Source organism: Pseudoliparis swirei, chromosome 8, assembly GCF_029220125.1.
Source record: "Pseudoliparis swirei isolate HS2019 ecotype Mariana Trench chromosome 8, NWPU_hadal_v1, whole genome shotgun sequence".
In the NCBI taxonomy this organism is placed as follows: domain Eukaryota; kingdom Metazoa; phylum Chordata; class Actinopteri; order Perciformes; family Liparidae; genus Pseudoliparis; species Pseudoliparis swirei.
In genome coordinates this window covers 14237370-14263959 of record NC_079395.1, presented here as the reverse complement: position 1 = coordinate 14263959, position 26590 = coordinate 14237370, and the positions used below count along the sequence as shown (strand labels likewise).

The following is a 26590-nucleotide window of genomic DNA, read 5'->3' as shown; positions in this document are numbered from 1 at the left end:
CCAAGTTGCTGTTGATCCGGCGCCAACGCCACAAAACAGGACAAGTAATTTAATTTGCCACTGCTGCCGACCTTGAAGCATAAATGTAGGCTACCAGAATCCCAATAGGGTGGCTTGAAGAAAACATCCAGGGAGCTGAAATAGGGGTCAGGCTGTTCTTCCTGTAGCATCACACACAGTCGCTTCCCCTCCGCAGGAATACGTTTGTGCTTCAGCTTTGCATGAAGAAGAAGAATTTGACGGTATGAAGGCACTGTGACAGCGAATGCGATCATATTACCAATTGATTGCTTAATTTGATCCGAACCATCTGTAATTATTACATCAACATCATAATGACACAAATTCAAAAATGTCAGTCAAGGCTAACACTTTAGTGGCCAATACTGGTGCTGCTCTAAATCTTGACCTTTTCATGTCATTCAATCTGAACAATTTGTATGCAGTGCTTTTCTTTTCCAAAATATTGAACCAGAATCAGAATCAGAATCAGAATCAGAACATAGAAAATTTTATTTTTTCACAACAAAAGAGGGAACTTTTTAAGTGAAGGAAAGAATGGAGACAAAGAGAAAGCCGCCCCGCGCGCCCATCTAGAAATGAAAAGGATGATGATGAAAAGATGGACATGAGGAGGGAGAGAAGAGAAAAGAAAAAAAAAAGCCCCCCCGACTATGCAGTGTGAGGGTACAAAAACAAAAACAAACAACACACATACACACACACATCTTTACACATGAGACATTGAGTAGGAAGGGGAGGGAGAGGGGAGGTAGGGGAGGCGCCCGATGGCCGGGGGCCAAGAAAACCAGCACCACCAAAGAGCAGCAGCCAGCCCGGCCGCCACGGCGCTGACGCTGACCTTAGACCCCTGTCACCCTGGGGGCAAGGCAAAGAAGGGCGGTGGATGGGGGTAGTGAGTGCATTTCAGTTTGTTGAAGTTCGTGTGTGAGTGGCCCGGTGTATCGTCCTCCCCCAGTCCACAACAGACAAAGTTCTCAGTCCTCAATAGTAAATAAAAAAAGACTAGTTGCTGTGAGAAACTCAGTTAACATATGATCTGACTGGCCTCATAAAAGGCCAACATGAGCTCATCCTCATCAAGACGTACCCCGACGTAAGCTTTATGTCACAAACAAAGATAACAGTATGACTCGATGGATATGTGACACTGAAGTCTAGAAGCTATCACCTCCCCGTATGAGAGGCGCTCGATCAAACAAATGGCACAACAGGGCAGGAGACAAGTAGAACACATCTTCTTTTATGATGTGAGACATGCCACGGATGTCTCATGGTATTTCTCTCTTGTCATGCTTGCCAATCACACGAGGTATGTGACAAGACGCGGTAGTTTGACGCGTTGGCATCTCCGTTGATAAGATCACGTTCCTGAAACTCCTGACGCGTTTTTGATAAAGCCTGGCATGAACTGATCTTTCAGAAATTGCTTTGTCATTTTGTGTTCATGCTGCCATTTTGTCTCTGTGACGTGTCACTGATGAAATGACAGGGAAACGATGAGGTTGGCTCAACTCTCAAAGCCCTGAGTTACTTTTTTAAATATTTCCTACGCGCAGACACATTCCCAATGCCACCCAGAGGGAACACATGGACCAATGTCCTCCGCGGGTCATGTGATGGGATGTGAACATAATTGCAGCCGTGACTTGTTGGCCTGTTGAGGCGACATCTTAAATCACCCGGGTGAAAATATCTCGGGTCAGAATTCAATATTGGTCGTAAAATCTAAATATAAGGCCGCGGGGACTGAGTTGTTTCCCAGAGCGCTGCTGCAGGAACACACACGGGGCAACGCGGCTCCAGAGCGGAGCCGTCACCTCCAGCTGCTGCTCTTGAGATCATGTGCGTTATATTTGTGAAACGTTGCAATAACTTTGAAGAATCTGTTTGAAAGGACTATATTGAATCCCTCGCTGTGCGTCCTTGTCTTGCCGCGTTTCCCATGGAGACCTGTAGCGTTTCCAGCCGCTCTTTAATGACACCGCTCATGGCCACAGTCCCATCCAGCAGCCTTCATTATGACTCCGTAATCATAGGCTACGTTTAGTTTTTCTTTTCCTCTCCCCTCCGTCGATCGCTCTGGCTCTTTTCTTTTTGTGAACCCATGGACCTCTGTCTCTCACTCCCTCTGCGTGTGCTCCTCTGAGCATGACCAATCCAGTCGTGAGTGAGCAACGGCCGCTTACTGGAGAAAGTGTTTGTTGACTTTTCGGCACAGACTGGTGCTCTGTAGGAGAGCAGTCTGTTATTTATGGCTCAGGCTTCTGTGATTGGTTGAGGAGAGATATAATTATGTCTGGCACTCAGCTTAGCTGGTTTTTGAATTACAATAGGTGTCACGTCGAGTTCACTGGTTGCTATGATACTAAGTGAAGGGTCTTGTACTGTATGGAAAATGTTTTTGACATATACCTGTGTCTGCTGGTTGAAGCCTTTTCCCCTTATTAACCCTCAGCCCGATGAGGTTACTTAACTCTGGGGAATATAATATGTAAAATAAGATAATAATTCATCACTGATTTACATGAGATGTGATACCGATAATTTTTCACTAAATGAGGACTGTGAATTTTGTTCCATCATTACTCAGATTGAAAGCGCTTTTGAAGGGGATCTCTTAAACACCAATAATTAAACAGACGCATGATTACAGCAAGCAGACACAGTTTCACTGTTCAGACCTGTTTTAGGACAGATTAGAAAACATTGTTAATTGTCCTTTAACCTCTACACACGCCTTTTAGCCCCGAGGGTGCATTACACACCATTAGCTTGTATTTCAATTTTGTGTGTCTAATTATCTCCTAAAGCACCTCCTAAATACAGCCACATGTTCAGTATATATATAGTCTGAATATATATATATATTCAGACTATATATATATATACACATATTTAGATATATACAGTATATATAAATGTATATATATATACTTATATATATGTGTATATATATATATACATTTATATATATATATACACATATATATATAAGTATATATATATTCAGACTATATATATATATACACATATATATATATATATATAAATGTATATATATATATATATATATAGCATTGTGATAAATAGTGTGCATTTTATATTTGACTACTTCTATAATACATTTAAATACAATTCCCAGCCATAATCTTTCTCATAAAGAAAAGAGATACAATTAATTGATTAAAACAGATCGTTTTAATTGATAAAAATAAACATAATCATACTTTCACGCATGATTTCATTAAAAGTTATCTTAAAAGAAATGAGCAAACCGTAACTATTGAAAAAGATGATATTTCCCAGAGCAGATGAATGACTTAACGTGGTGTCAAACAACCGGAATAGTTATTTATTACTAATGTATGTCTGTTCCACTGGCTGTTATCTGAATGTGCCAACAACACAGGTACAACTTCAAAACCACCAGAAGACTGTAATGTAATGTTTTATTGATGTCACTCAATAGCCTCCAGTTAGGATTTAATTGCATGTTTAGGTGATGACGGTCAGTGAGCTCATCATTCACATCGATGATGTCAGACAGAATTCCAGGGAGCTGCCAAGACTTCCAGTGAATTTTACTGTATAAGGAGGTGAGAAGGCCAAAGTGGGCTGCGAGTCGCTGGATAGCAAGCCAGGGCCTGACACTGAGACTTACATGAATATTTCTCTTTATGAAAGCGGTTACGCATGGAGCTCGCCCTCGTAGCGTTTAGCTCCTCATTATGCAGGGTGGTCCAACCTTGAGGAGACTAATGGGAGAGCGTCAGTTTGAGGGTATTTCACACACTTGCAGTAAAACGGCAGCCGCAGTCGGTGGGAGGCGAAGATGAGACTTAGTCTCTCCGGTATGGATAATCCTATTGTGTATTCTATACCGTGGCCACTGTCTTCTATAATACACGTGTTGTCATATCACAAGTAGAAAACAAGAGGGTGGGAAAGGAGTGGATGCTCAATGAGTAATCCTCATCTAATCCATTTATTTAAAATACATGGGCTGCCACGGTTAATAAATAGCGATGTGTCCATCATTTCCCGGAGCACCACAGCCTCGACTTGCCTCCTATTACTTTGTACTTATTAGTCTTTTTAAGAAAACACAATTAACATGTTGAATTTAATTATTATTTTGAATCTGCGCTTTTGTTAAAGTGATGATTTCACTTCAAGGTGATTCAATTGGCGTGATAAATCATATTCCTTTAGTTATAGGTGTACTTTGCACCAAACGAATTGCTCGGAAATTAATTTGTTTCTTAAACCTATGAAGATAATGAACGACTGTATGTGCATTGTGTTCGTGAAATATGAGTGTTTTCTCTCTCTATCACATGAAAGTCAGCCAGATCACGATGGAGAGAGAATACACTTCCTCTCTGACAGCATCTCGTATCAGTGCAGACCGAGGTTATTAAAGATTACACGACTCAGTGTCAGGCCCTGGCTCGGTAGATTGTGTAAGTTAGTCACCCTCCAAATGTAGTCGCACACCTAATTACACTGTTGTCATGTGGGCAATACGTCTCAGTCACTAACTGCAAGCTGCACATGTAGCTACTGAAAGATCCAAAGATAAGATGATCGTAAAAGTGTCTAAACTGACTTACATGGGCGTAGAATGGGAGTAATAACAATAACATTACGATCATTAAATAGGCCCCACAGTGCATGTTCTGTCTTCTAGACCAAACTAATGATTCAAATGGAGTGTCAATATCACACATTTCTGACTGTCACCTCTCTCTCTCTCTCTCTCTGTGTCTCTCTGTCTCTCTCTCTCCAGGTCCTGAGTGTAGCTTGGAATGCTGTAATGCCACTTGCAGACTGCAGAGTCCAGGGAGTCCTAAAAAGGGAAGGAGTCTCACTCTGATTCCTGGCGGCTTGTGGAGCAGGGGAGGCTAAATTAGGCCTGGTTTCATTGACTTCCAATCCCCAGAGTCTCAGCAGCCCTGCAGCCCGGCGGAGGAGAGATGGTGCTCAGGGCCCCTGATGCTCTCAGAGCTTCTCCAGACACTGCCTGAGTAGGTTTAAGCGCCAGATGGAGGGATGATGTTGCTCTGCTTGAGAGGAGACGTTGCTGATACATTTCTGAGCAAATGGAAAATAAACACGGATAACATGAAAGGTGGTGGTTAGCATTTTTAAACCAATAAATCACCAGATTAACTTTAGTTGTAATTATGTAAACAAACAACACAAATGCTCTTTTTTTTTTTTTTTTTGCAAATATAATTCAGCTCTACTGCTGTATGGCGGGGGTCCCAACCTTTTTGGTTTTTTAGCTCTTAAAACGTGACTCTGGCCTAAGTGTGGACACGTTATTAACTGACGAGACATGATTTCCTTCTCGGATAGTTTTCCTGTCGGGATCTTTAGAAGCCTGAAGGGGTGTGAGGCGTGAAGAGTGCTGAGGCCGCCAACGTGATGTTACACCATCAGACACGGCCCTTCCCAGAGGTTCTGTCCGTGCACAACCACGGCGATAGGTGGAGAAAATGGTCAACTTTGAGGATGGAGTAAGACCCGAATGTTTCCTCGTCACGATTCCACGTCAGCTCTTTTTTTCCAAGATCTTTTTAATCTCATATCTCTTTTGACTCTTCAAATATACAGTGTATAGGGGGTCCAAACCCCTGGGTTGGGAACACGTGCTTGATGGTATCAAATGTAATGGTGACATGTTGCTACATTTTATGCATAAAAATGTCCAAAAATAATCTTTTAATGAATCTTCGAAGATGTCTTCATCTTTATTGGCTCTGGAAATATCCTCATATCCAGCTCATCGCTATGAGAAGCTTCAACTATGTAGTGCCATTATGCGGGCAACATGAAGCAACATGCAGAATGTTTTTAAATATGTGAAAATATGTGGCATGAGTCAGAGGCTGCAACTTGGCTTGACCTTATTTGATGATGGTAAACATGCCACGGCTTCATCATTTATTTAATCACGATGCATCACTTTCAACAAATGAAGTGCTTTTCGCCATTATGTGGCACATTACATGCAACCTGCTCAGTATGTGTTTTCATTTGTATTATTCTGCTGATAAAATGCTTGTCCGCCTCCCACTCTCCGCTGCTCTTGACTCTTTGCTGTGCTGTCCAGGGTGATTGACCGCGTCTCTCCCTCCGTGCTGGCAGTCAGACACAAGGTGCTGAGTGCTGCTGAGTGTTGCTGTGTGTGCGGGCTTCAGGGGCCTGGTTCAACATTCCAGTGATGGTTTGATCGACAGACCTTGGGGGGAGGAGAAGGCGGAGGAGGAGGAGGCGGAGGAGGAGGAGGAGGAGGAGGAGGCCAAATGGCCGCACTGACTTCACAGTCCATGTGCGGAGGGGGTAAGTGAAATCCATGGCTGGATTGTGATAACAGTGCAAGTCCTGTTTCTTTTAAAGCACCTCGAGAGCAGCTGCCCACTTCCTGATTCAAAAAGCCGTTTCACTGCTTATCTCTCGGACTGCAAACTTCATGTCACAGGCACTTCCTCTTTTCACACACTCGCAGGCTGCGAGCGTGCGTCCGTGGGTCTGTGTGCGCACACACGTTAGACACAACGTGCAAACAGTTGTGAGAATGGGGGAGGGGAGGGGGGGGGGAGAGGAAGTTGTAAAGAAAAAAAGGGGATGCAGAGAGAGGCGGTGAATAACAAGGTGACCATATTTGGCATCGGTGGATAATGCAAGCAGGAGATGCAAATGAGATAAGAGTGGTTGTCATGGAGACCTGGCGTTGCGCAGTGATGGTTCGTTGTAAACCTGACCACATTTGCGGTATGGCCGTTGCCAAGCAGAAGGTGCTATTATGAGAGGGGGAGAAGGAGAAGAACAGAGAAATGAAGATGTGAGTTCATCCCATGGTGCATTGCGTTAGTGTGACCTATGTTGAAGTGACTTTGTCCCAGTGGCGCGTCAGCAATCGACAGACACACACACACACACACAGGTAAGCTCCCTGGCTTTCTGTCAGTTTGATTTCTGTTGCGAACTTTAAAATACTTTTGCATGTATTCTCTGTTTTGTATATATTTGTTCAATACAATTTCAAAATTGTGCAATTAGGAATGAGTCCCTTCTTTTTTACAAGATACATTATCTCTGATATTCTGCAAATACGTACGTTAGGGTGTTTGGAAAAGCCGCCATTTGGAGTATTATTCTTTTTATCAACATTTGTAAAGAGATATCAAGTTTTTAAGAAGTTTGGGATGGAAGGAGAATATATCTGCAGGGTACATATCGTCCGAAAAATGTCTCGAAGCTGGAGTGAAAAGGCCTCCGTGCGAAGGGTGTTTCCATTCGTTTTTATCGTATCTCCAAGATAAGCTTCAAGCTTGAATGGCTCGCACACACACACACACACACAGACTCACAATGGTGTCAGATGGGGACACAACGGCTATTTCCTCTCTCTGTGTCTCAAACCTGACAGCTTGCATTGCACCTGCTTCCCCTCACTGCGTCAACGTGGAGGGAAGTTCAGAGTAAACCAAAAGACGACAAGTACGCAGCAGGGCAATGTGACCGCAAGTGTGCTCACGAGAACACGAGTTATTGTGAGCACACACACATTTTGTACCATTTTTATGGACGCGCTGACTAATGTGTAGCACATTTCTAACATCTTTGAGTATGTGGCGTATTCTGAAGCAACACGTGAGCAGAAGTAGAAATGACCTCAAAGCAAATGAACGACGGGGAAATGTCCGACTCTGAACGCGGCTCCTTGCTGTGGGCCTTCCCGCAACACTGTGTACTGCTGCAGTTGTTGCTGTGATGGTCTGTAATGGGAGTGTAATGTGTATTTGCGGCCTTCGTGATAGATGAGCCGTCAGAGTTTGGCACACAACAGCTCTGGGACATTTCCTCAGTGGAGTGAGAGTTCGCATCAGCCAGCCAGTCACATTTGCAGAGTGCTGGGAAATAGCAGAGCGCTGAGACGATAGGGAAGCTAAACGGTGGAAAGTTGCATTCATAAGGGAGGAGGGAGAGAAAATATAGATCCACGAAGGTGAGGAGTTGTGATTTGATGGCTTGCAGAGGGGTCGCCCATGCCAGACTGTGTCGGTTTGTGGTGAATGTGATCCATACAGAATAAAGGGTTATGGAGCCCCCTTCTACCCTCCAGCAATACAGCACCTCACTTTTATTAGTATGACTTGCGAAAGGCGGATAATAAAAAAAGAATGATCCAAATTAATAACATTATAAGGGTTATTTCCTCAGAATTTCTCCCTGTGACTAGTTCACTGATCTTGATGTGTGGAATTGGTGGAATTCCCCTTTAACTCCACCACGTACGGACCTCTTCCTGTTTTCGGTTGGCTACGTATGTGTATAGTTTACTCAACCTGTGCTTTGCTCATACCTACACAGCCTTACGGACTCTTTAATCTCCTCTCAGAATGACAGTCACTCCATCCTCGAAAATGTATGACTTGTTTCACTTCAAAAAAAGAAACCTAGAGAAGGAGAGATGGGCCCCTCTTGTACATTAGATCAGATTATATGCAGAATAATAGAAGTGAATGAGCAAACCATCTGGTAACTGCAAAGCCGGCTCTATATCCATGCCTCTGATTGGACTCGGGGAAAATGGATCTGATGGTTGTGACAAATAGACAAACGGTCGTGGCTGTTCAGGGGAAATTGAGTGGACTTTCGTGATGAAAACACTGACTTATGGAGAACAAAGTGGACGAAGAATGACAATGAAAAGGAAATCTGGACCATCAGCACAGAGCAGTGAAAGGAAGACGCAGAGACAGAGAGGAGCAGAGGACTGGCAAACACTGAGCTGCAGAGGGGAAATTCCACGTCAGTGTCTTGAGTTTCGCAGAAAGCCCAGATCTTTGGCGGCTTGGCTAATGAGTTTCCTGTTGAGCCGCAACATCAATCACCATGTTCCTTCATTACGGGTCAAGGAAACCTCTATTTGGAGGTTAGAGTGACCTGCTGCTTTCATTGATCAGCAACTGATCGGTCTGCTCATCTAAAAGACACACTATGGGTTCGAGCAGGGCTGTTTTCCAGAGTTGGAAATAGATCGCCGCCTATCACCAACGAACGACTGTTGGAAATAGATCAAGGCGTGCACTTTGCGGTTGGGGCTAATAATGGCACCGTCTATCAAAATCAACTCGGCGAAATAGTGCTCACCCCGAGTACACGGGCACATGGCGAGGTTACGGGTTAGCGCTGCAGCTGGAGGCTCCACCACAGATTGTCACCTGGGGTTTACGGACCTGCTGTGTAAATTAGAGATAGCTTATCACCAGCTGTATGTTAAACGGCAATACACACTGTTCCAGAGAGGGATGGGACGGGTGTGACGGTCAGGTCTTTGTGACGGGGTGAGGCTCAGGCGCAGAGAGACAGGCTGGACGCAATATAAATAACAAAAAAAATCACTCTTTAATGAGGCAAAACAGTTAACAAAAAAACAAGGTCCAAAAGGGGCAGGCAGAGGTTCGTCAGTCAGGGCAGGCAGGCAGGATCAGATACGACAGACAGGACGACGGGAAAAAGACACGGAACTAGAGACGACAATCCGACAGCAGACAAGGGAAAGACTGACACAATATATAGGGAGGGAAACACAGGTGTACGACATCAGACAGTAACGAGACAAGAGTGGCTGAGGGCAGGTGCAGGGAATTAAACAATTAAGACAGAGAAGACACAGAGGAGACAAAGGAGATACGAAACACAGGAGAAACAGAACAGGGTGTTACAGTGACAGTCGTACATGGGAGAAGCGATGGGTTATGACGTTTTCTCTGTTTACACTATGATGAAGTGCAAAAACAGAACCGAGTTCTTGCGTTCCCTTTTCAGCTGCAGTGTGTGGAATTGTGTCTCTTTTGTAAAGTCCAGCCAGCATTATGCACAAAGCCCTTTCTCCTTGATTAAAGTCACATGAAGTAAGTCAGCCACAATATACAGGAGCAGACAGAAAACTTGGCTTCAGTGCACAGCTCAAAGGCTGTAAAGATTGCTGCCGATGCCAAGGCCACTATCCTCACTATTGCGGCATCAGGTCCAAATCTAATTCTTGGAGGCTCTTTTAGCCTCTAGGGCTTTCCCATGGAAGCACTCGTTGTGGCGGCAGATGCCTCGAGTCGACAGCAATACAGGAACGTCGGCAACTCCTTTAGCCTTTTTGAAATATCATATTTTGCTTACCTGCAACCGAACTGCACTGGCTGCATCTTTTCTAAAAGCCATCTCCAGATTATTCTCACACTTTCTATCGTAGTCCATTGTGATTAAGTGTTGTTTAGTGTGTCCTGCTTTTTAGTGTGGGCAAGAGCTGTGGGAGTGTGAGGCTGAGCTGAGGTGTCTGAGGGTTGCATGCCACAGCAGAACAAGGGATCCTGACAGAAGCCAGACCTAATCTTTCACAACTCTCTGTAAATGTCCATATTTAGTTCCTCCCCACAAATGAATCTATTCATTCTATCCAGCTGCTGTTTTTCTCTTCTTACCTCAGTGCATCCTTTGTTTCTGTCTCACTCTTTCCTCTCTGGCAGTGTTTATCATCACTAAGCCAGCTTTTTATTATTTCTGATTCCCTTCTTCAGTTGACTTCTATGTTTATTCTGTTACTAATGCTCCTACTAACGTACCTTCTTTTCTCTTTCTTTATATTCTTGCTATGCCCTCCCAATGTTTCCTTCTTCCCTCCCTCTCTCCTCTCTCCTTCCTCAGTATTCACTGGATAATCAAGGGCAGTGTTGCTGTAACTGAACCAGCACTTCCTGGTGTTGTTTTGGGGGGGGGGCGTGGCCAGCCTTCAGCGAAGAAGAGAAGGAAGGAGAGGGGACTGCAGGATCTGTATTACCAGTGCAGTCAGGGCTCCCTCCTCTTCCTCTTCTTCTTCTTCTTCTTCTTCTTCTTCTTCCGCCTCCTCCTCCTCCACAGCTGTTGCTACTGCCACCCAGCGAGCGCCACTTTCCTCGGGCAGCAGACGGACAATCCAGAGGCTGGTGAGTCAGGAGAGACACAGCCCAGCCGTCTCAGCGCAGCTCAGTACAGCCACTTCAGGAGGCAGGGGAGGGGAGACACTAGCGCACACAGCCAATGCTGCAACGTACACACACACACACACACACATACGCACACATACAATATCACACAGACAAACACTCCTCCTCTCTCTCTCCCTCTCCCTCTCTCTCTCTCTCTCTCTCTCTCCCTCCCTGTGGTGCTCGGCTCCGCACAGCTCCTCGACTCATTCGCTGTCGGTTCACTCGCTCACTCGCTTGCCTGTCTTCTGCCGGTCGCTCTGCCTCGCTGCGCTCCGCCTGCCTGCCTGAGAATGGTCCAGCCGGTGCCTGGGGGTCTGCCGTCGCGGCCTGTCTGAACACACGCAAAAACACAGAGTCGGTCGACACGCGGAAGCAAACACACTCGCGCTCGCACACACACACACACTGGAGAGCAATGTGAGAGGTAAGAGCTTGGTTCGTAACCCTCCTCCTTGTCTCATTGGTTTATCTCGATCTTTCCTCCTGTGTGTGTGTGCTGCGGTCCTTACTTTACAAAGTAAGCGCCTGTGCATTGGACCATAGGTCGAGATATGGGGATTGTTTGCTTTAGTTTCTGCTGCGTGTGTGTGTGTGTGTGTGTGTGTGTTCAGTATGTGGCCCACAGGGTTAACCTTGTTTTGTTACGGCTTGTTTTATGGATATATGCACACACACACACACACACACACACACACATGCACGTTCAAATACAGACGCACAGAAAGACACATTCTTGGCTCAGAGCAGGCTGTCACACAATAGCTACTTCCTGAGGGTTGCGCTAGTTAACAGGAAAACGTGCCGGGGTTTGTGCGCGCGCGTTTGTATGTGTTTGAAGGGCCACGGTTGTTCCAGGAAGCAGTGAAGAGGATCAATAGATCGCCCACTCAGCCTTCATTCCCTCCGCCTGACTCAACGTTGGACATGTTCGGAGTTATCCGGCAGGGCTTGGTTCACAAGGAGGACGGTCCATGTGGTTCTCCTGTACCTCTTCCCTCCCCTGCTGCGTCAGTGCAACGAGGGAAGCATGGTTTTGCGTTTGTATATGTGTGTTTCTCTGTATGTGTGCAAAGCAAACTCCCGCCCCGCTGCATGTAAATTACGTGTGACATGTGAGGCTGCTGCTACCTTATATGGTGAGCACAGTATTTCAGTCCAGTTGGACCCTGCCAGGCATTCCGGGTCGCGGGAGGCGAGAGTGTGCGAGAGGGTGACTGTCTGTGGGAGTGTGTACTTTTAGTTTGTGTGTGACTAAGTGAGTGTTTTCATGCGTCTGACATATAGGGGGAGTGACTGAGAGAGAGGAAGAAAGTTGAAGACAGAAAGAGAGAGGGGGTCGAACGAGAGAGACAGGGGGAAGGAGACCCAGTAAATTAATGGATTTTACGATTCGATTTTTAAACTGGAGTGAAAGTAAGTTGTTCTGTACTTTATTAAGGCTTTGGGGGATGACGTGTGATTGCTCTGTTGTTTTGTTCTTTTCTTTCGTGAGTTGAGTTTAGTTTGTCTGTGTGGATCAAGCTAAGATTAACGGACTGAACGTTTTTTTTAAATTTGCGATAGTCTCTTACGGTTCGTCAAAAGTAATCATTTTGCAGGCATTTATTCTTTCGGAGAGTCCAAAAACTGTCTGAATAACTGCAGGGCATGATTCTGGTCAAATCCATATGGTATGCGAAGAGCCAGAGGATCTTCAGAGCTTTAAACTTTCGCCTTCCTTCCCTCCCCTCTCTCTTTGTCCCTCTCCTCACCACCTCTGCCCTCCTCCCCCTCGCCTCTCTGGGTTTCCTCCTGGTGGCGTGGCCGTGGTTGGGGCGATGATGAGGAATGCTGTTGTTGTGACTTTGGGGTGGGTTTCAGGGTGGCTCAGACAGTAGCACACACACACACACACACACACACACACAAGTATGTGCACACATGCAACCATGCGCAGCACAGGCAGATGTGAGGCAGACTGCATTGTGGGGACTTCTAAAGTCCCCACGCCGGCTCTGCTGTTGGTAGACTATCAATTAATGACGAGCAGACGCTTGAGGAATGCGCTGCTGTTTTATAACACAAATATTATGGCTAATAATGCCAAAGATGGTATTGCTCTCTCCGCGTATTGACGTGTGTAAACTCGGGTGCAAATTGCTCCACATTTACGTCGTTTCCCCTGATCTAGGATCTGCCATACAGACAGGATTAGACGCATGGCTGAATTTGCGCTGACAGGTTGACGAGTGCTCGTCTGTATGTTCCTACTGTGTTATGACCACATTTCAACCCCTCTGAGCGACACTTTGACACGGCTTTGGCTGAGTGAGACATCTTCCACTTAACGTAATTCCAAGCTCAGCTAAAATGAATTGACTTCAACCAAGGTCAGACACACTGTAACGTCGTGAAGTTGCCAGGATGTTTCCCTTTTTCTACTCTTTTCAGTGATACTTGTGTATCAGATATTGCAGTATAGTTGAATAAAGCCTGGACTACACAACAGTGATAATAAGCAGGGCGAGCAGTGGAGTCAGTAATAAGTGTCTGGTCATTTCATTGTGTTGTGTCCAGAGGTTCACCTGTCAACACAAGCCTGCCCTTGTTTTTCTTCCCCCCGGTTGCATGAGCTCCTGCTTAGAGCCCTGTCATCTTAAACCTCTCCATCTCTGAAGTAGAGATGGATGCCTGTAACATTTAATAACACACTCCGGCCCCAATAGTCACATTCTCTACCTCGCTGCTTAGCCCTTTTCTCTAGGATTGTGAGTCTGTGCTCTGGGTCTGTCGGCCTTGGCGTGTTAGAAGCAGGTCCCACTACAGTTGATGTGGTGGGCACATTAGTACGGCCTGTCATCCATGAAAATGATTGACTCAATTGAAATGATACGGATAGTTATTTCGAAAGATAAAATTGATCACTGGTGAAGTATGTTTGCATCTAATGTGCTGATAGAGACGCTAAACATACATGTCTAATCACGCCAAACCCACAATGCACAGAGCCTAAATACATAACCACTGTGGCGTATGTCCAGGAATGAAAATATTCTATTTGCATGTACAGGTGGAAAAATCAGTACTCCTCAAACTAATCACCCCTGGCATTTGCTATGTTTCTCCTCTCATTTATTCAAGTTTTCCTAAAACGTGCAACCGGCCTGTGTCAGTGGAAACCAGCCTCACTTTGTCCCGGCACATTGACACAGACAACATACATGTGAGCCAATGAGACACTCATCAAACCATAAGGCCAGCCATTATCCTCATTGCCTTCACAACATCCTGACACACGCACACACACACACACACACACACACAAACATGCAGTGTTGCACACAGTCAGATATTCACCACAGCTTGAGAATACCCTCTGTCAGGACACATAGGTGTGTGTGTGTGTGTGTGTGTGTGTGTGTGCGTGTGCGTGCTAAACAAGAGATCTAATTGTGTCTCAGAGGTTTGCTCCCAGAGGAATCAATCGGCATTGTTTGTTGCGTGTTCCTCGGCTGAGACTCACTTTCAGAACCACGTCATTCAATCTGGTAGAAAATGAGCTGAGATGATATTTGAGAAGTTTGTGAACTTATTTCATCCATAACCTCCACTGATAACAAACCAAACTTAAATATAGATGAATCGTGTATCAATAATTTATTTTTAATGCAGGCAATGTACTGTTGCCCTCGCTGTTTTACTGGCACAGAGGAGCGGCGGTGGATCGAGACGCAGCCTCTCGATATGCGTCAGGGAGGAAGAAGAAACAGAGGGATGAACACGCTCCGTTGACCATGTACAGGGTTCGTACGGTCATGGAAAACCTGGAAAAGTCATGGCATTTTAAAATGGTCATTTCCAGGCCTGGAGAAGTCATGGAAAAAACTTAAATCATAAAAGTTTTGGAAAAGTCATGGAAATGTGTTATAATCACATGTTCATTTACGCCGAGTTTGAAATAATGAATATATTTTTTAAAGAAAGACGCTCAAAATATAAGCCAGCGATAGCTCTCAACACGCAACATTTCCTACAGTTTTCATGTTTATACTGAGATTTTAGTTTGGTCATTGAAATTTGGTTTAAAGTCCTGGAAAAGTCCTGGAAATCCATTGGTCAAAATGTGTAAGAACCCTGCATATATGTGCGAGTGTTGATGTGTATGTAAAGGTCAGTGAGGGCAATATCGACATGCTATATTCTGAGCACATGGAGCAGCGGGGCATGTGGCGTTGCATTTCCTCCATCGTCCTCCACGGAGAGGACCTGTCTCAGCACTCTGTCACCCTGACGCCACCTCTGTCGATATGCTGAAACCAGCGGCTCCTTTCTCTGCAGTCTAAGCTGGAAACCGGCGCTCCGGCTGGAAGCGATGGTTTGTTACGAGTATCATTTCATCTTAAGCTCTAGTCAAGTAACTCGTGACCTGTGGTGTTAAGACATGCTAAACTTGACTCATAACGTGGCACTCGGCCATTTTTCCAGAAGTCTTACCAAAACTGTGAACCAGTCATTAGTCACAACGTCAACACCAGGCCGCAGGTTCGAAACACGCGTTTCGATTTGATTGCTCAAACATTTTCAATCGGTTGAGACATGCCTGTGTTCAAGGAAACATTATAATGTCCGTTGCGTCATCCGTCACCGTCCGCCGTCCAAATCGGTGGCAGTTGTGCATAGTTTGCGCTTTCAGTGGAGGTTAAGCGTGTGTTTCTACACAACCGATTTGTTTTGTGACTCACAACCAACAGAAAGTAAAAGGCGGGCGAGCTTGCTTTTCATATCAGAAACCGTTTGTGCCATTTCGGCATAAGGTGGGGTCACATGACCGTCAGCTGATGATGATCTGCTGGTATGGACGACACACACTTCCTCTTCTCGCAGCCATGTCATGCTTCTGCCACATGTCCGAAAGGTCGAGAGGAAGTATACGGCCGTTTGCTCTCTCTCTCTCTCACGCCATCTGCCCTCTCCAGTGTGGTCGACCTTGCACCAGCTTGCAAGACCTTGGAGTCTGAGGGAGTTGCTGCTGAGGATGCTCGAAGAGAATGCAGGCCAGACAGTTACGTCGAGGGCGCAAAGGCAGAGGCGTGGATGGAGTTGGGGAGAGCGGATCCACTGGTTAAAGCAGTTTAAATCCTGCGGTTTAGAGTAGATAAGTAGATCATATTAATAAGTCATCTATTTGAAATGGATGCTGTGAGCGCAAAGAGCACCAGCAGTTAAGTGGAATTAGATAGCGGGAGTGGCATACTGACAAAGACCGTCGAGGTGAAGAAATCAATAGGGGAAGGACACCCGTGTCCAGACATGATGGATCATAATGAGCGCTGATTATCACTCTGATACCGCATCACGTTGTCTCTCTCACAGATATGTGTGCTCATCTGACTCTAATAGAAACCATAGAAACAGATTAGGGAGCCAGACAGAACGCAGGGGGCGTTTTCAGAGTCAACACAGTTTCTCATTTGATTGAATAACAAATCAAATAGCTCCTTCAATTTAAAACATGTTGTGATACTTCTCATCCTTCAGTTCTTGTCCAGCTGTGGGTTGAGTTCACAGATCCTTGCTCACCTGAACTCAACTTCTTACAGAGTATATCTGGGTCGTATAACGGTGTTGCCATCAGCCCTATCAGACGGAGCTGTAGCGATAAACACACGCAACATCAACATGGTGTGATATTATTCAAGGGCATACAGTGTTACACGAGAGATTAGACCGGGCTGACTCGGCATTTTCACAGCAATGGAGATAAAATTGTGAACGCTAATTTCAGAACCCAAAGTTAAATCTGGACACACTTTGTCCAATTAGTATTGTCTACCTTCTAAAGTGCATGATATGGAGGATTGTGTGTGTGTGTGTGTGTGTGTGTGAGATGTATGTTGGGCTCGGGTATTTGTAGAGCTTGTGGTATGATTACGCTCGCGCTCCAAAGGTCACGTTTAGCAGTCATGCTACTTTTGCTATCGCAGGGGTCACCCAAGGTGAACTGAAGCAGCCCCCCCCCCCCCCCCTCACTCTGTAACATATATCCGTGTTGCTTGGTCATCATGACCTGGGCTGCACTGCTGCAGGGCTCCGATGTGGTGTGTTGCAGCGTTGCAGCGTTGCAGTGCTGTAAAGCTAGAAGCGCTTCAGAGCGCTGCTGAAGGTGCAAATACTGTTCTGGGAAAAGCGATTTCTCGACACAGGGTGTGGTGAGTTGCCCCGTCGGTGCGATAAGAGCCGACTCGGCCCACGGGAGCCCAGTCGTTCAAATTCCCCTCGCAAGCCCCCGTACGACGGATTCACCAGAAATACAATCGTCTGCCAAAATTGTATGTAATCATTAAAACAGTTTGGTTTATGAGCGTACTGCACGTATGTTTTACAGTCGGCACGTTGCTGTCGGTTTGGCCTCATGGCAGCAGTGATCATGATGGGGCTTTTTATTTAGAAATGAGTTCATGGACAATCATATGATCTGGAATCTTTCATGAAAGTTGTGTGAAATCAGGTAGTCGTAGAAATAATGAGTACAATTATTAGTTCAGTCTCCCTCTCTCTCTCGCTCGCTCGCTCGCAGCAGGCAGGTCAGCCTCCTCTTGGCTCCGCCCCCTGTTCTCACCTGGCGCTCAGCCCAGAATGTTGCTGCAACTCTGCAAACTCTCATTGGTCCCCACTCTCACACCGCTTTGCAAGAAGGGAAATGACTAACCTCTTCTCCCTCCTGCCCTGCCTCGACTTCCCCTCCGCTTTCACTCTCTTCCTTCTCTTTCACCTCCGAACACATTTGCAATGGCCGGCTTTGCTGTACTCGACTGTAAGTGACACGGGATTAGATCAGATTTTCCTGCGTTGACACGGAGAGGTGGAAAGTTGTAAATGGCTGCTTTGTGTGTGTGTGTGTGTGTGTGTGTGCGCACCATGTGTGTTTAGAGTGCAGGGCGGGTGAAAGTTGTATTTGTTTTAGCTGACACCCCTGCATTTCTGAAATCTTTACATTTTATTAATTCCCACAGAGCCTTGCAACAGATTAAAAAATGCTGCAGGTCAGAACCTCCTATGAAAGATAAATGAAAGAGTAATAAACCTGAAAGTGTTCTTTGGATGCGTCTCACCAACGCTCATCTTTTATTTCCCTTCTTTATATTTCTTTCCTTTCTCTCTCCCCAGAGGAAGTGCCTTCCCTGATGTCTGCTGCAGCTTCAACCTGCTTCCACAGCTGAAGCTCCACCCTCCCCTTTGCCTCGCTCGCTTGCTGCCACGGTAACACGAGTGCCAGGACAGCGGCCGAGCCCACCTCGCGGCCTACGCTCTGACCTGCTCGTCCATCTCCCACCAACACCACCGCCACCCACTCCTCGCAGCAGGGGCTCCAGCCTCAGCTCTGCCATCTGCCCTCCACCAGCTGCGCAGCCTTACCACAGCAGCCCGACACGCCGCCAGCATCTCACCCACCTTGCCTTTTAACCTTCGCCTTCGACCCGCCGGGCCTCCGCTCGGTCCTCGGCGCCCGTGACCTCCCTGTAGCCGGCTCCGCCCAGACCCTCGCCGTTGCTGCCTGCCTCGCGGCCCCTCACCACGGGGCCCACGGCTCGGCCCGGTTGGCTCTTTGCCTCGTCGGCTTGTGAACGTCGTCGTCGAGTCAGGCCGCGAGCAGCAGCTCCGTTGTTAGGCTCAGTCGTCTTCTGGATACAAACACGTCTGCGGCGGTTGATTGATCGGGAAAGATATCCGATAACATTCGTCCTGCAACATTTCACTTTGGAAAAGGAGGCCTTTCCAACAATAGTCCCGATAGTTTGAGTGTTTTATTTCCATGTCTTTAACTTAACTGACAAATCAGCAAAAGACCCTTTTTATAGTTGTGGATTAAAAACACACGCACTTTACTCACGCTCAAACATATTTCAGCTCGGAATAACTATTGCCAGCGTGTTGCCATGGCGATGAACATGGCACACATCCGCGACACAAAGTGGCTGACGCTCGAGGTGTGCAGGGAGTTCCAGAGGGGCACGTGCTCGCGCTCGGACCAGGAGTGCAAGTTCGCTCATCCGGCCAAGAGCTGCCAGGTGGACAACGGACGGGTCATCGCTTGCTTCGACTCGCTCAAGGTAAGAGAGGAGAAGTGCAAAACAGGAAGTAGAATCTGAGACGCGTGTACAGATTGTCCACAGATGCGAGACTGAGCACGTACTGCCGGCTCGGCAGTTTGAGGGAATATATGGAGTTACACTGGAAATAGCTGTTGTCGACCGTCTACGTCACGCGAGAGCGCACCATCTGGATACGGCATGTGCTCTCAGTCGATCCCGCCTATTTCTGGTCAGGTGACTCTAACATGTGATCAAGGGTGCAGAGAGGGGGGGGCGGGGCGGCTGCAGCCTTTTAGATTCAGGAAGCAGCAGTCGGGCGTCTGTAACACTGCACTGTGGAATTTTTTTCGGACAGGCTGGAGTGTTTTGGCGGGTATTTACTGCACTTACTTCAGCAGCCACATCTCCAACTGATTACACTGCACATCAGCAAACGCAGAAGACCGTATCAGCACAGTCCGTCTGGGAGTGAGAAACACCGACGAATAGGCGGTCACACGTACAAACCCTTATGGACGCCCTGAGCACAGCGCGTTTCGACAGCACGAGGAACCGTGCGATAGCGTCATCGCGTAGCTCTCAGTCAGTCAAACTATTTCCCGTGCAGAGGCCTCGGGGCAGTTGGAGGCGGTTTGTTTGTGTCTCTATATGTGTATATGTGCAGATTTGGGGCACCGCATGCAGTCATTTCTCCATTTTCGGGCAGCAGCAGAAAAGCAAACACCTCTTCTTCTTTCTCTCTCTCTCTTTCACAATCTGTCTTTACAGCATTGACACACACCCTGCCCAAGTTTGGCTGTGTGTGTTTGTGTGTTTGTGTGAGTGCGTGCTTTACTTCTGTTTGTATTCTCCGCCTGCAGCCACCGGTGACTCGTGGTCCTTGGCAGTGTGCGTACAAGGCAGGGTTAGGATGAGGACAGCGTGTGTGTGTCGACTCGGAGAACAGTGTTGATGGCCAGATGTGGACAGAGGAACATTGTCGAGCCCGGGCTGAACTCACCCCGAGATTCCTCACAACGTGCGTGTGCGTTGATTGTCAAAATCATAAAGCAGATGAAGTCGTTATTGGTTGTTACGTCTTAATATCTTTTCCTCCTTCCTATCGGTGGAGAGAGCCACAGTCCTTCTCTTGTGTCCTGAAGCACTCACATGATGATACAGGATTCAAACCAGTCCAGACAATTATGAGGAAGAGAAAACAAAGACCATGAAATGATTGCCCAAATTATCCGTGACCATCCATCACCACTTCTCGGGTGCAACAATTTCCCTCTGCAACGAGGGATGATGGCCGACATTCAGCCAACCGCTCATTTTTCGGCTTCACCTCCTCGTAAAGGAGTCGGTACCACCTGTGATCCGACCTGCTCTACTGGATGCTTATCTATGTTATCTTTGTCCAAGTGAGAAAGCTGTGTTCGGTGATGTTAACATTTCTATTTAAATGTTATAATAACCGATAATAATGGCGGCCACATGTACAAGCTGTTCTCCTGTTGAGATGTCACGGGCCCCTCGCGTCACTAGGGTGACCACATGCAGACGTCCACTGACAACACAGCGGAGCTTTTATCTCCAGGCAGCAGGATCTTGATACGTCAACGTACGTTTAAGTTGTCACTCACACTGAGGTAAAGGTCAACCACTGGAAAGGAGTAGCTGGCAGACATATGGAGGCTTTTTGAGGGAACCAAGGGGCCTATTTTAGTACTTTGGACTCATTTTTCCACTAGGACCTGTGTATTAATGGAGATGGGTGATACTTTTTTTTTTAACTGTACGCCACATTTTTTTCCACTGGTAATGAAAAACAGAGCAGGTCTCTAAGAACTCGCAGTGGAAACAGAAGGAACATGCGTGAGAGAGAGAGAGTGAGAGAGAGAAGAATGAAGGGAAACAGAAGCAACGGCAGTTCAGTGTCACGTATACAGAGGAAAATACCTAAAATAGATAGATAGATATATACTTTATTAATCCCCAAGGGGAAATTTGTCGTGACAAACATGTAGACACGAACACATTCACAACATTGTTTTAGTTCTCCTCTTACTTTGACCCACATATTCACACCTGGGTATTCTACTTTTCACATAGATTTAGTTGCGTTGCATGAAGCCACATCACTCCCCATTACTCGACTTCAACCCGAACGCCCAAACACACACACACACACACACACACACTCACACACACTGCAGCCTCTTGGACACATGCACACACTTTCTGCCCATGAGAGAGGATCGGCCTTCTTCTTGAGAAGTGTATAATTAGAACAGGTCTCACATGATCACCAGTGCATAGCTGAGCAGGTCACACCCAAACCCAGTCATTTCCCCAACAGCCTCTCTCTCTCTCTCTCTCTGCCCTTCTTTTTACATGGGGCACACACACACACACCAATTATCATACAGAGATCACCCTCAGAGATACACATGTGACCTAAACTAAACCGCGCTAGTAGAGTCAATGCTAAGGGAATTAGAGCAGGGAATATTATTGTACCAGAAATAGCAAAAAAAAGAGTTAGATCACCATTTTTCATTGGAAGATGTTCATGGCGGTAATCAGATGTGGATGTTCTACCCCGAAGCAAGACAATCAATCCAAACCAAGTTTACATCTAGGGCATGCAATTGAAAGTAGGTGGTGGTGGTGGTGGTGGTGTGTGGGTGCATGTCTCCAAGCAACACGTGCGTGTGTGTGTGTGTGCGTGTGTGTGTGTGTGTGTGTGTGTGTGTGTGTGTGTGTGTGTGTGTGTGTGTGTGTGTTCACTGGCCTCCGACCTACAGGCCTTAACCTCAGAGGGCAGTCCTTTCCGTTGCCGGTGTATCTGCTTGGTGCTGCACAGACAGACCAGCTATGTCCGAGCAGGGTAAATATTTGGAGAAGAGCAGTGGCTGCCAGAGCTCCCAGGCTTAAAGTCAGTTCTGTAACTTTGTCGATCAATGATTAACTTTCACGCGGACGCTGTTTCTAAATCCGTCTAAACGATCTCCGGCAACATTTTGGGATCTGCCCTTAGAGACACGCTCACAGAATAACCGATGAGACGGGTGGAAACGCGTGGTGCGGCACCGAGTCTCACAAAACTACAGGAAGAGCTTCAAATAATATGTTGGGGAAGTAACCTAGTTTTAACCGGCAGTAGTTACAATCTCTTGACTTCTCTCCTTGCTTCACTCAAGTATTCCCAGTCCGTTGGGAGTATGGTAATCGGCTCCGGTTGCAAGCGCACGAATGCCTGCCTCACTGGTTTCTACGAGGATGAATCTGAACTCATATAGGTTACGCTTGACAGGAAATGAACTGTAACACTGCAGCTCCACCCACACAGGGGTAAACTGCCAGCTTTATTTCAAGTTCTGTACCATCCCACTTTTATTTGATGCAAGCCTATTCTAGTCCACCGTTGCATGTTTTCATTCTCCTCCCGTCTTGGTAACTCCTTCGACTTGATTTCCTGCTCAGTCTGGTTTTTGCCTCATTTACTTCAGGCCACACCCATCCCTGGACAGGGTGGTTCACATAACGCCCTGTTACACACACACACACACACACACACACATTATAAACCCATGTAGCATGAGTTTAGGAGCTGGAGTGACATCAACTAGAGACTTTGTGTGAACCTAGAAGCAGCAGCATGTCCGTCACCCCCCACACTGCTGTCCATGTCATACAATTATGAGTGATAACAGTTTGAACACACACACACACACACACACACACAGCATAGACTTTGTACTTTGTCTACCTGCCAGTCTGACACACCCAGTGTCATCACGTCTGTGTTCTGAATAAAACGAGGCCAAGTGCATGCGCGTGACCATGTGTGCGTTGTCTCAGTTGTAGTGGCGCTGTTGCAGCGGGTTTCTTTGTGTTGCCACGCGGGTCTTAGCCAAGATTACATTCCTGCAGAGCAGAGGGCGGGTACACTTATTCCTCTCTGTCTCTCACTGTTGGTCTTCCTATCTGTCTTTTCTCTCATTTGGCTGATCATATTTTGACAGCATGTTTATGTTCAGCGGTGAGATGGAAGTCGTAAGGTTAGACACACACACACACTGAGAGATGGCGGACTGGACCTATATGTGGGGTAAATGCCTATTTGACTCTCCTGTCACACACTGTGCACGTGGCCAGGTGAAGGCTGCATTGCCCAACTTATAAAACCCAGGGCAACAATAATAGAATTAGTTTAGGTGTGTTATTTTTCTAAGCGTAGATTTATTTGTATCCTAGTTTTAAGCTTATTTTCTTTAAGTTACTATGCTGTTACACTATGTCTTAAATATATTAAACAGTAGATCAAACTTCTCCTTGGGTGTGAGTCACATTCAGACACAAGTTCAAACACATTCACTCCCAACGCTCGGTCAAACTGTGGCGCTCTACGAACTCCTCCAGGCCAGGGACAGCGCCTCAGTTTCTCGTTACAAAGAGCGTCTTTTGCAAATGAACTTCTGTCCTCACAGGAAGTTCGGTTGAGGCAACAAACCCACGTGTTAGGCGAAGGAATAGCGCGTGGCCCTGTGTGGACGATCTCGCTCTGACCGTCTAATAATGAAGCTGGTGGGTTTTCATTGGACTCAGTGGGAAGCCCCGACGGGGCGCTGACCAAGCGCCAGTCGTTGAGTTGTAACATCGGCTGTAACATCTGGCCACAGGGACCAAAGCTAAAATGTAGCCTTCGCTAATGTTAACACATTTACCCATGGGTTGATTAATGTGTACGGTCCCTGTACGAATAAATAAATGAAATGAAGTTGAGTTGGTTTATCTGCATGTTGTTGTGATGATATCGGAATCGAGTCGTGTTATTCTCATATTGCTTGCATTAATGGCTTCACGCCAAAACCTTGAGAGGAGTACGAAGTAAGACGCCTGTGCACAGTGTAAAGGACAGATGTGTTTTCTGGAAGTTTTTCGTCAGACCTGGGATCAGCGACTTCGTTCAGAGTAGCTCTGCGTTCGTGCCGCTAGCGCTGCAGTGACGCGATGGAGTTCAGACGATCTCTGTTTCCTGGGTCCTTGTGCGTTCGTCTCCGCTGCAGTCGGCGTGTGGGAACTCCCTAATTGGATTTTTAATGGGATTTCTGTGTGTGCATTCACAATGGAAGTGTCTCTCCTTTAAATCAACAAGGCCGGGTGTCAGTCATCCATAACATTCAGCTTTTACGAGAAGAGAGCTATTCATACCACAGTGCTGTCTGTTTGGCTGCGCTCCGATTGAAATGAGCAGCTTTCAATAGATAAGAGCTGAGTCACATTGCAGGGGCTTTGATTTGAGCGAGTGGGATCTGTTACGTCCTTCTCACTTTCATGCTGGAGAGATTTGTGTTTGGACCAGTCTAATCCAGGCCTGAACACACACACACACACACACAGACATTCCTCGGTCTGCTCATGCCTTGATGGTGTGTGCATCTTCGTCAGATCGGTTTAGCTGTGCGTCTTCTATGTGACGGAAGATCAGCAACAACAGTCTTTTCTTCTCGGTGTCAGCCGTCCCTGTCCCTCCCGTCACACTGGGCCCCTTCATCACGCAACTGATACAATGATTAATTCTCTCTCTCTCTCGCGCTCTCTCTCTCTCTCTCTCTCTCTCTCTCTTTCTGATAGACATATTCTACTGTACATAGCCCGAGGGTTGTTTGCTTCTCCGAGATTGCAGTATTACATAATCTAAAACTCATACACTACTTGCCGCATGCATTTCTAGCAGGTGTTGGTGATGTCACCTGTCACTTCAAAGGCAAAGCTTTGTTTGATATTCACACATACCGGAGAAAGGTATGAACCATCGTCACGCATTATTTTTTATGAAAGCTTGATACAAACCAGTTTTGCGTCGGTCTCAGTATCAACTTCAAGTCATTACGGTTGTCTCTGTCCTGCAGACATGAAAACATATCTGCCTTCAGCACTTTGAACCCAAACGCAGCCATTGCTCAAACCCACAGAACTTTATTTTAACACCGAATACATCAAACTGACTTTAGGAATGTATTCATGAAGCTTGTGTCTAAATGGATGCAATGCATGAATGTCATTTTATAATATGTAAATCTAGCCTTTCACTTCTAGAATTCAGATATTTACATTTGGTGATGCGGCGCTTCAACGTGTCTTGGGTTTGAATAATTTACTTTGTGTAAACGACGTAAAGCTTCAATAAAGAGCGCTAACAAGGCACCACAGAATATACAGTGTCATAAACACTCGCTGATCAAATACTTTTCATACATATATATATATATATGTGTGTGTATGTGTGTAGCCAAACAAACTCACATTGTTTAACTGTTCTAAAGATTCAAGATACTGTATTGTCATATTATGCACCTGTCCATCCTGGAGAGGGATCCTCCTCTGTTGCTCTCCTGAAGGTTTCTTCCCTTTTTTCCCCCTGAAGGGTTATTTGGGAGTTTTTCCTGATCCGATGTGAGGTTTTGGGACAGGGATGTCTATGTGGACAGATTGTAAAGCACTCCGAGACAAATTTGTAATTTGTGAAATTGGGCTATACAAATAAACTGAATTGAATTGAATTAAATATTATCAGACAGTGAAAATCTTACTTTGCTAAGTCCAATATACATAGATAAATATTCAATGTGAATACATTTAATTTATATTGCTGAAAATCCAAAGACACTCATAGTATCACAAATAGATTTGATTTGATTTTAAGGAACTTTAAAGCTACTTCAGTGGAAAAAGTGGAAAGTGGATGAATGATGGGTAAACTGGTGTTAATCCCAATGTACCTTCAGGCGTGTAACTGATGTGGCCTTTCCTGAACTCCTCCATCTATCTCTGTCCCTCACATTCTTTCGTTTCCCTCTCTTTCTTATCAGCTCTTTCATCTCTGCCATGTGAACAGTTACATCGCCGTTCAGTCAGCCATTATCCTCCCACGAGACAGGTGAGAGAGGAGCTCGAGGGCACCGCTTCTCAGTTTGTCTCGACTCTCTCAACACCTCTTCGCGCTGCTCCTCCCTCTCTCCAGCTGTTAGGTCTAATAGTCGACCTTCCCATTCCTCTCATGCAAAAACATCCAAGAGAAGCTACGCGGTAAGAAGCCCGCTGGCGGTGAAGGGCACGAGGATGTAAGGAAACGAGGAGAGGCGTAGCTGACAGCCGTCCATCTAATGCTTTCCTTCTTAAAATCCCAGTGTCTGGTCCACGACCTTTTCCTTTTCTCTGATTCCAACCCAAACCTTCAAATTAAATATCCGTTTTATAAAGTTCCCTTTGAACTCTTCTTACATTGAGCTAAAGTCAACACATCATCAACACCCTCACTACTTATGATCCATCGCGTGTCCTCGTCTCTTCTCTACCTGAACCGGTGCCACCACCTGTGGTCCACCTGTGTTCGCCCTGATTCGACTGCTGGAGGCTCTGATGGCACCGCCTGACACTGCAACGCATCCCCGACCTAGTTCTTTTCAC

The 26590-nt window shown here is 46.2% G+C and overlaps 1 protein-coding gene across 21 annotated transcripts in view; it reads left to right on the top strand.

Annotated features, from left to right (window-relative positions):
• Positions 1 to 6663: 6663 nt before the first annotated feature.
• The window catches only part of mbnl1 (muscleblind-like splicing regulator 1), a 48385-nt gene continuing 28458 nt past the window's right edge, over positions 6664 to 26590 (top strand). For 3 of the 21 annotated variants that reach the window (XM_056421266.1, XM_056421260.1, XM_056421265.1), the window contains exons 1-2: positions 11235 to 11484; positions 18207 to 19150. In XM_056421266.1, the coding sequence (XP_056277241.1) occupies positions 18977 to 19150 (174 nt within the window). In that variant the 5' untranslated portion in view covers positions 11235 to 11484; positions 18207 to 18976. Of the gene's footprint in view, positions 6977 to 10896; positions 11019 to 11230; positions 11485 to 11786; positions 12474 to 17070; positions 17854 to 18052; positions 18083 to 18206; positions 19151 to 26590 lie in introns of those variants that run through there. The other 18 variants (XM_056421269.1, XM_056421262.1, XM_056421268.1 and 15 more) reach the window with 13 other exon arrangements.